This window comes from Rhagoletis pomonella, unplaced genomic scaffold (assembly GCF_013731165.1).
Source record: "Rhagoletis pomonella isolate Grant_MI unplaced genomic scaffold, Rhpom_1.0 Rhpom_scaffold_00001, whole genome shotgun sequence".
NCBI lineage: Eukaryota > Metazoa > Arthropoda > Insecta > Diptera > Tephritidae > Rhagoletis > Rhagoletis pomonella.
In genome coordinates this window covers 482594-493052 of record NW_023458555.1, presented here as the reverse complement: position 1 = coordinate 493052, position 10459 = coordinate 482594, and the positions used below count along the sequence as shown (strand labels likewise).

At 34.9% G+C, this 10459-nt stretch overlaps 2 protein-coding genes across 3 annotated transcripts in view; one reads left to right on the top strand and one right to left on the bottom strand.

Moving 5' to 3' along the window:
* Positions 1 to 8018, bottom strand: part of LOC118735604 (sodium-coupled monocarboxylate transporter 1) — an 11050-nt gene extending 3032 nt beyond the window's left edge. The window contains exons 1-7 of one of the 2 annotated variants that reach the window (XM_036465455.1): positions 7503 to 8018; positions 4345 to 4504; positions 1689 to 1754; positions 1582 to 1633; positions 1429 to 1496; positions 723 to 877; positions 8 to 638 (exon numbers count right to left, since the gene is read on the bottom strand). In XM_036465455.1, coding sequence (XP_036321348.1) covers positions 8 to 638; positions 723 to 877; positions 1429 to 1496; positions 1582 to 1633; positions 1689 to 1754; positions 4345 to 4504; positions 7503 to 7801 — 1431 coding nt within the window. In that variant the 5' untranslated portion in view covers positions 7802 to 8018. The remainder of the gene's footprint in view (positions 1 to 7; positions 639 to 722; positions 878 to 1428; positions 1497 to 1581; positions 1634 to 1688; positions 1755 to 4344; positions 4505 to 7502) is intronic. The other variant, XM_036465463.1, reaches the window with a different exon arrangement.
* LOC118735597 (cardioacceleratory peptide receptor) overlaps positions 1 to 10459 on the top strand; it is a 170288-nt gene that overhangs the window by 66223 nt on the left and 93606 nt on the right. The window lies entirely within an intron of this gene.

Sequence of the window (10459 nt, the reverse complement as noted above, 5' to 3'; positions counted from 1 at the left end):
TATTTACCTTTCCATTAATCCAAGGTATCAGGACCCCAATGAGAAAAAGGCCAAGTAAGGGGCCGCTAGTTATAGATCCGAGAGTCATTGATAATTGTAGAACCGTTCCCATTCGCTCAACGACAAATACTAATGCCACACAGAGGGCTCCCATCAAAATCACAGACAACCGCATGACAAATGCAGTTTGGCGCTCACTAAGCGGAGTTTTTCCCAAAGGCTTAATGTAATCCTCGAGAATGACAGCAGCCAAAGAGTTTAGGCCAGTCGATAGTGAACTGAGCGCCGCACTGAAAACTCCTGCAACGAACAATCCTGGCATTCCAGGAAATACACCCAGGATATCCATCACCAGAAGTGGCACCAACTGATCCTTCACTTTTGCTAACTTTGTACTTAGTGGATCACAATCGTGGTAAGTAGCATAGAGTAATAATCCATTGTAAAAACAAGCGCCCATAAGTGCAATTATACCAATGGTGAACCAAAGTAAAGCTCCTTTAACTTCCTTCATTCCGGGAAGAGAGAGGTATCGCTGCATAATTACTTGATTTCCCGCCGTAACTTGAACATAAAACAACGTAGCTCCTAGAAGGACCGACAGCATGGATACACGAACTGAAGGATCCCAAGTCATTCTACATTTTGTGTAATAATACATATGTATGTATGTATGTATGTTGCCGCACATGGATACCAGCTCCATTGATTATTTGACTTACTCAGGAAGTTCAAGGCGACTTCCTTTTAAGTTTCGCTCCCAAACTACAGTTAATCCTCCAACGTCTATAGTGCCCTTTATGATGACCAGCACTATGGATCCCACCATTATTACCGTTTGAAGAACATCGGTCCACACTACAGCTTTTAGTCCACCCTAAATTAATTAAATTTCCAATTGAGAAAACTAAAGTATTTGTCAATTTTATTGTGGCTTATTCAAATTTTTATTTTAATATTTTTATTGAGCTTTGTACCACGATTTTGTTTATTAGGGAAAATCTGAGAAAGCAACAAAGTCCAAACGGTAGAAGTTATAGCAGCTATTTCGGAGATGACCACATCATCAGACTTATTTTTTCTAGACTTCAGCAGGGATCGAACCCGCGTCATCGATGTGCTATGCAGACCCCGTAAGCTCCGTAAGCCCCGTAAGGGAATGAATTAGCAACAAGAGCTTACGGGGTGTGCATATCTCAGTGGTTAGCGCTTCTGACTTTGCAAATCGATGACGCGAGTTCGATCCCGGCTGAAGGCCATAAAAAAGAAGTGTGATGAGGAGATGTGGTGATCTCCGATAACTTCTACCGTTTAGACTTTGTTGCTTTTTCAGTTTTTCCCTAATAAACAAAATCGTGTAACAAAGCTCAATAAAAATATTAAAATGAAAGCAACTAAATTTAACAGGCCATTTCTCTTGCTACTTACCACGCATGTGTAAAATATACAAACGATGCACACTACAGGTGTAACAATATGGATATTAATGCCGGTAACTGAAAACATACAAGTCTATGAGTACAGTATAGGTATGTAGATGAGAATTTCGCTAGTGGGATAAATTACGGGAATGCAACTCACCTTGATTGAAAGCCAATGCAGGAACATATATCACAATAGGCAACCAGAATATCTAAGATGGCATAGAATAGTAAGGAATCCTCTTTAGAACTTCGGGAATCACTTACCGTTCCAATACTAAAAAGCACGGAGCCAAACAAACGATTTCTTCGATCAAAGCGCATTTCCAAATACTAGATATATGTATGTACATATGTATACCGGACGTATGTATGTACATGTATGTAATGAGCAAAATACAATTGTAGAAGAAACGTGAATAACTCCAAAATATTAATATTTCGAAGGGCTTATTAAATTCACGCGAAAGGGAGCAAAATGCATGAGTTAAGTGGAATATATCGCAATATTTTCGTATCCAGTATGGGAAGAAAATAATCAACAGTCGCTGCATTGTAAATCTTATGTACATACATATTTATATATATATTAGAACAGAAATCAATACTTATCATCGTTGAGATAATTCCCTAACGGATACAAAAGAAAAATTACGAAATGCCCAGTCTTCAATTTGATAAGATTTTTATTTAATTAACGCGCCGCTTATAATATCACTGACGGCTTCGTATCAAGAAAAAAAAGAAATATCATTTTGTTAAAAAAACAAATTGTCTAAGTAATTGCAGTGGGATGTATTACCGTGCGACTAATAATTCAATCGATTATTGAATTAACCTTCCGTCTGTGTATTGATTTTATTGACATAGTTTGTGCCCTGGGTTAGAAATGACCACACTAATTTCTCAATGAAAATCACAAAATATTTTCAACTTTTATACTACTCTCAATTTCTGGTAGTACCCAAATTCGAATATATGAAGAGAAGTAATACATCGTAGTCTCTAGCACATCTAGTATGAGGTAAAAATATGGCAGTTTTAAAGTACCTGGAAAATACGGATTCTTACAATTTAGAAAGAATTGTATTCAAGAAAGGCATTCTGTTTGCTTATAAAAGTATGTATGTGTGTATATGTAAGTGTGTCCGTTTTAGTTTTCAGATGTAAGCGGTAGATAACTATCGCGTTCTTTTGTATGAAATATGAGCAGGAAATTTTGTTTTTCATACGCCATATATACCCTCTTTTGATCAAAATCCATAAAGGCAGTGTCACACGATTGGGAATTTCCCCAAAATTTGGTGCAACCTTTATCCCAATCGTGTGAATGCACAAATATTTTTCTTTATTCCAATCTCGAAAAATAAATCTTGTTCCTTAAAAAAAAAAATTGCCGCCCCAATTTTTTTTTATTTTGCACCAATAGCCCAATATAAAAATATCCAAATCTGTACAAATGTACCAATCAAGTGACACTGCCTTAAAACTATATGCGCTTTAAAATAAAAACAACAAATTGTCGAGCTTTCGTAATAAGATTTCCTAGAAAGAGTATGCAGTTTTGTAGCCCACTGAATTCTAGTAGAATGAAGTACAAGTTTCAAATGGCTAAAAATTACTATTGATTTTTTAGAATTTTTAAAAAAGCACAAAGTTTCAAACTTGGACTTACACGGGTTTTGTTAAGGAATGAACTTTATTTTTATAAAAAAAAATAACCAAAATGAAATAACAACAAATATATGTTAAAAAAATAGGAAAAATTGGTTGGGCTAAAAATGTATGACCACTATATCTATTTTTTTATATATTTCATTGGACATGCACATTGTACATAAAGGTATGTATATTTATAACAAAATTAAAAAATAAATGCCTTTTTGCCTTTTTCAAAGCCCACTTTGCCTTTTTTTAAGTTTTTAGTGCCTTAGGCCCACTTGCAGAACATCCAGAGTTAAATGTATAAATAGAGAGATAAGTAGCTCAGAGTTAAATTGTTATATTCCTTAACCAGACATTGTCTTGCAGCGTTGAAAACTGGCGCAGAGCTAAGTAACCCGAGGGATTTTAAAATTAAGTAGGCACCACTCTCTCTTTTTTGACGTTTATTTACATATGAATATAGAATTTCAAACACTTCCATACATACATGCATAAATAGGTACAAATTTTAAATTGGCCAGCGGCACTTCCGAGAGTTCTCTTAATTGGATGGACTACTAACACGGTTGGTGCATTTTAATCGCATATATTTTTTACGCCAGACTGACCAAAACCTCAGAGCTGAAGGCGGAATAATGAATACGTGAATATGTATGTATGTATGTACATATGTTTTCAAAAATATTTTTGAAATCTCAATTTATTTTTTCTTGTTATTGACAGAAATGACATACGTAGAGTTAGGAAGTTAACCTTCGAAAATTGCTGGGCTAAATATTTAACGATTTAACTCTAATTTTACTCCTAACCATTGATTGTACAAGCCAACTTATCAATTTAACCACTAAACTTCGGGTTAAATAGAGAACCTGCTGTTCTGCAAGTGGGCCTTAAAGTCATAAACCCTGGTTATAATTTTTTAACTTTTGTGAGTTTTATATAAAGTGTAAACCTTTGTGGCATTATTCATAAAAGCACTTTAATTTGTCTGAGAGTGTACCCGAATATATCGTCGTTTAAGGTATCGCGGTTATGCAAAACCTCGCGTCTGACATTTGTTCCAAAAATGAGATTTGGTCACCGGAAGAGAGAACCGTTTTGAAATAAGACACTTTTTACTCTCTCCTCTACAGTTTGGGCAACCTGCCGTGCGAGGAATCGCATTATCTTGATACGCGGTTTTGTTGTATTTTATTCGAATTTGTGAATGGGTATCCTTAAAAAATTTACTTAAAATTTAAACGGATCCTTTTCTTACCTCGTATGTGGAAGTTAGTTGCAGATTACAAAATACCGGCAGGAAGACGTACCACGATATGATTCCGGAAATCACCAAAGTGATGAGAATAAAAGCATATTGAGTACCATAGACGTAAATTTCGGTGGATGTGCCCAGCAGTGAAATGCCCGATACAAAGCTGAAATTAAATTATATTAGTTCAATAAGGCCCAATTTCAGATGGGCTATTTAAGTAGAGATTGTTGACTAACTTCACTCTTGAGATTTCAGTTAGTTAGTTTCAATACATTAACAGTTACACGTTTTGTAATTAATTACATACCTAGCTTATGTTGCTATGTCTATCCAGCTAATTTATAATTTGTATATTGTAATATTAGCTTTATAGTAAATAAATAAAACTAATTTCTTGGCATATTGAAATAAAGGTGATCTTTAACGCAACGAAAGAAATATGGCATTTAAATAAAAATCCAAAATTAAATTTAAGTGCCATTTAGAATTTCAGGTTATCAATTCGTTGGAGTATTTTTTTCTTTTTTTATGTATGCTACCGCATAACTTTGGACCACGTGAACCGATTTGAATAATTCTTTTTTTTTTATAGAAAAGATGGTAATTTGCTTTAGATCCGATCATTGGCTCATAACGGTACTCTTAAATTTTTATATGAGAATTGAAGTCGGTTGTGTTTTTGGTTTAAAAATACTTGTTTAATAAAAAACAATTTTAACTCAAGATGCGCTCAACTTTCAAAAGTAATAAAAAATTTTAAAAAAGAATTTTAATACAAATAAATTAGTTAGTTCCATAACATTTTTACACTTCTATGCTAATTTTCCTCGATTTCTGGTTTCCGATTTTCGACAGAGATGGTGATTTTTCACGATTGCCTCATTAAAAAAATTAACTGAACTCATTTTGTTGAAACGTACTCGAAGTTGGCAAATTAAATCTTCGAACCCTTGTTAAGTGCATATCAGTGGTAAATTATTTTAGGTTGTCAAGTGTTCGTGTATTTATTTCTTCAAGAAAATTTACAGCAAATGCAAAGTGCTTGTTCAAGCAACAGAAATAATACTTGAGAGCTGGATTCTAAACTTTAAGGTACAGTTTGTATTTGAGGTGGTTAGCTTTGGTGGGGAGGTTTGAACCCCAAACCCACCCCTTGTGTGCGCTACTGACGTCAAGCAAATGAACACTGTCTGTTGTTGTATATCCTGCTGTCAATGTTTGAAGTTTATCGGCCCATTGTAAATAGTTACTGTCACGACGTCCAGACATATAATTTCCATGGGTCCGTTGATGCGAAAGATATTCCATGCCAGTACCTAATTCATACTAAAATTTCCAGGAATATCTTATGGAAGCTGCGAACCAAAAAATGTATCAATGGCAGCAACTTATTGCACTGTTCCGCGGAACCCAAGTCCAGGGAAGTCTTCACAAAATCCCTTTTCTATAGTTCGTACGTATGAACGTATGACTGTATGCATGGACGCCATGGCCAAAGATAATTTTTCCGGAATTTTTCTCAACCCTCAATTGGATTTTGAATTAAGGGATTCGTATTTTGTGAATGTGCCCTGAAGTATCCATTACCTTGATATTTAAAATATTTATGGTTAGGCATAAAATAATTGGCTTTCTCTATAATGCAATGATTCCAGGCATATCCGAATAACTTTACGCAACATGATATTTTTACTATTAACCGTTTTCGTTTCATCGCTCAAACTGGTCTCTCTGCTTACAGCCGCGATTTAGATATGTATTTCCTTTGCTTGTGAGCTTATGAGAACTGTATGGCTTTCTTCTACCGTCCCTTAAGTTTGAATTTGCAACGCAGAAGCAATCAAATTGCCGCGACGTGTTGGGAATTCGTAATTACACAAACGCATTTGCTTCTTTGTGCTTTTGAAGAACGTGAACAGGGACTGCTTCTGTGTGCAGACAATGTATTAACCACGACATATTTTATCAATTACATTTTGTATTATTAAATTTCCAATGAAGCAAATACTATAAAATACTGTTCAAATGTGATTATTCAAAAATTTAATGAGAGTACCGATATTAAATAGTGATGTGCTTAGTCGGTACTATTAGGTATTGAGCGATACTCGGTAGCGATTTAAAAAGTATCCAATACTTTCGATACTCGGTACCCAAATATTGGAATTTCTAATAAGATTCCGCAATACCCACAAATATGGAATAAAAGCTGTTTAGTGAACATTGGAGTATTGTTAAAGAAATCTATTTCTCCACATTATTTGGATCTGAGCGTTCTCGTCGCTGGATTAATATCTGACGCTGCGGCAACCGCACTGCAAATCGTAATAAATATTCTTTGAATAGAGAGTTACCATAAATATTACGAATTAACAATGTTGCCACAAGAACTATTGAAGTGGGTAAGACTGTGGCGATATGTACCAGAAGGTTCAAATACTGGCATACACATTGCTCATCTTTTGAGGAAACATCGTCTTATTTGTCCTTTTTTCTCAGGCGATGTCATATAAAATACCAATGTAATATTTTTTTCTGCAAAAAGAATACCCTTGACCAGTTTTGACCAGGTTTGGCTATTTTTTATTTGTTTATAATTCTTTTTATAAAAGTTTAGTACATTACCAAACCGGAACCACAAAAATCCACATTTCAAACTTCGTACAAAATTTATAAAAACTAAACAAACTTTAACAATTTTACCCAAAAATTTTTGAACTCTTTGTGCAGTTTTATAGCCCATTAAATTCTAGTAGGTTAAAGTGCAAATTTCAAGAATCGAGAAAATCGCGTTCATTTTTAACAGTTTTTTTTAGATGGTCTTATAAACATTTAAAGTAAACAAAATAGAAATAAGCAAAACTGGTCAAAATGTCACTAAATTTAATCAGCTGACCACATGACGAAGATTTAATGTATCGAATCGGTATCGGGTACCGAAAAGAAAGTATGTATTGGGTACCGAATTTTTTTTCTCAAGTGTTGAGTACCGAGTATTATGTATCGACAATAATTGTTCAGCCCATGACTAGTATTAAATAGGATTAGTCGCTAATAGAGGGTGCAAGCAAACAAAATCATACACATGCATGTACTCGTAGTTATTTATATACACAGTGTTTCTGCTAGTTCTGTGAGCACGTCTTTTGTAAATGGGTTACCTGGCGACAAGCGACAACGCCACCGGAAGCACCTTCATTTTTCTTCCACCCACCAAGTAGTCCAATGCCTCCGATCCTCTGCGCTGCTCCGCGCCACTTTTCTTTTTCTTCTCGATAAATCCGAAATAAAATCCAATTACCGCACAAGCCGCCAACATAAGCACAAATACCAAATAATCCACCAAGCCGAAATGTTGCAAAGATGAGCTGAGTTCCGCTACATTCATGGGATGTGCTGTCGTCGTCGATGGGGCATTGGTTGTGCCGAGTGTCTCTAAAGTAGACTCTAAGCGATCCATTATTCCGGGAAATTTACAACTGGTCCTTTGTTTTGCGGATCGAAAATTGTAATACTATTTGAGTAGCTTTTTAAGTTCGGTTAAGTCGGCACACACTTTTTCGGAGTTTAATGTATCTTAAATGGCATCACTGCACTCAACGTCGAGTATGGCCTTAAATTTAATAGAAACAAGTCTTGCTTAGTGTATTTAGTAAAGTGCGACCAATTCAAGGGAATATTCAAAACTAACTAAGTAGCCGACAGCACAATTAATCGACGAACAGAGATTTCAGTTTGTTGCCTATTTTCTCTAATCTACTTGCATATGTATGTATGTACATGTATGTACATAAGTTCAAAGATATATGTATAACTACTAAATTCATCTTCATTCATATGAGAAAAATGTAGCACTTATTAATAGGATACATATGTACAAATTCATTGTGATATGAACAAAATGACAACAATGCCATTGTCGAATTCAATAGTGATAAGCGACAAGCTACTCGTATTCCACCCACAGCATAGCGACTCTTTAGAGTCGAATGTTTAGACGCTTTATTGCACTGAATGTTTGTCAAAGCAGTTAGTTCTCGGCTGCTGCAACAGCTACAGTTTCAGTGGATGCATGCATGACACTTGACTTTCTTATTATTTATTAGAAGGAGCATCACCCGCTACTGGCATTATCTGTATGTACATTATCTGTATGTGCATATAAAGCTACTCAAATATATTTACTAGGTGGGTAGTAAAAATCGCGACACAGTTTAATAAATGAATGTACAAATGTAGATAAGACTGCAGACTTTAAATCTAATGTAATACAAATAATAAAGATACATACATACGTAGGTACACTTATAAATTACAAGCCAATGGCGACCACTATTCCACGAACTCGGATTATTTTGCCTGAATCCGTAAGCTTGTAATATTTAATTAAATATTATACCAGAATAAAATGTCACGCGTGCACATGAATTCAAAACAACAATAACACTATGCATTACACAGGCCCCTCAAAACTAGTTAGCAATTTGGGTAGGTGTTACCCAGCAAAAAACACGATTACCACAGAAACGAAAGTGGATACGAGCTAGGCGATGGGAATCGCTTACCCTTTCGCTTCAAGAAGGCCTTATTTTAACATGGGCATGTCATTGGAGGTAAGCCCTTACTCGCAGCATTACCTTCAAACGAAGGGGAACGCATGGATAAACAGAATCCAGAGAAGCGAACAAAGAATGCCTTACAGAGAAACTAATGTAGAATGCCTAGATAAGTACATAATTATTTATATTAAATTGAAATCAGAAAATGTCTTAAAAGATTAAAATTAATTAAAATTTTTATAAATCAACTTTTATACATACATATGTATTTAGTTAGGTATTTAGAGTTTCTTAAAAATCGGTATGTACATACATGCATATTTAACTAAGCTTAAAAGTGTACTTCCTCACTCTTGTACTTCACTTCATTGACTGACTTCAACTTCGCTGCAAATTGAACAAAGCAAAACATGATTTTTATGCGAGACAAATTTCCACAGAAAGTAACGGTAGAAAAAGAAGTTTTGGGTATTCATTCTATTTTTCAGCTGACTACGATGCAGCATTCTACTTTGCATTCTCCGAAATGAAGCAAAGAAGCGAAATAAAAAAAAATATTGTAGGACATTCTACTTTGCATTCCCTGAAATGAAGCAAAAAAGCGAGACAAATAAAATATTGTAGGGCATTCTACTTTGCATTTCCGGAAATGAAGCAAAGAAACGAATTAAAAAAGAAATATTATAGGACATTCTACTTTGCATTCCCCGAAATCAAACAAAGAAGCGAATAAATAAAATATTGTTGGACATTCTACTTTGCATTACCGGCAATGCCTAAAAGAAGCGGAAAAATTCGAAGGCATTATAACGCTATGGCTTCTAGTACACGTTACCACTAAAAGCGATTACCGATTTTTTGCTGGGTAGGTACTAAGCTACCAAAAAACAAGTAAGAGCAGCGCTGTCTTCGGCTATGCCGAAGGCTTCATACCTTTCATGAACATCTGCAAATTTTAGTTTGACAGATTACTGATTTTGAATACATCTGCATACATCGATAGAGGAGTTACATACTTATATAAAAAATCGCATCTAAACAATCAGAGGTATGGAAGATATACTTTATATGGCACCAATCTAAGTGATTTTCACTGCTATGTGATCGGTATGTAAACCGGTAACACAATTTATTGGGTTTAGTTTCCTACATAAAGGAGATATATCGCAAAAACTGGTATCTGAACAATCAGTGCTATAGGAGATAAAGCGTATACAGCATAGATTTTGACGATTTTCTCAGTAGACTTTGTATTATTATTTATAAAATATCTTACGAAATTTATCGGTTTTAGCTGTTCAAATAAAGGAGTTTTACAGTAAAATCCCATATCTGAACAATCAGATGTATGGAAGATATATGTTGTAGTCATCCGATCCTTGTTATTTTCATTGTAAGTATTCTGTTAATAATGAGTGAAAATGGTGCGAAATTTCACGTTCCTAGCTGCATAAATGGAGGAGTTATGATAAAAGACCTCATATCTGAACAATCAGTTGTATGGGGGCTGCAGGTTATAGTGACCCGATCTTTGTTATTTTCACTGTAAGTCTTCTGTT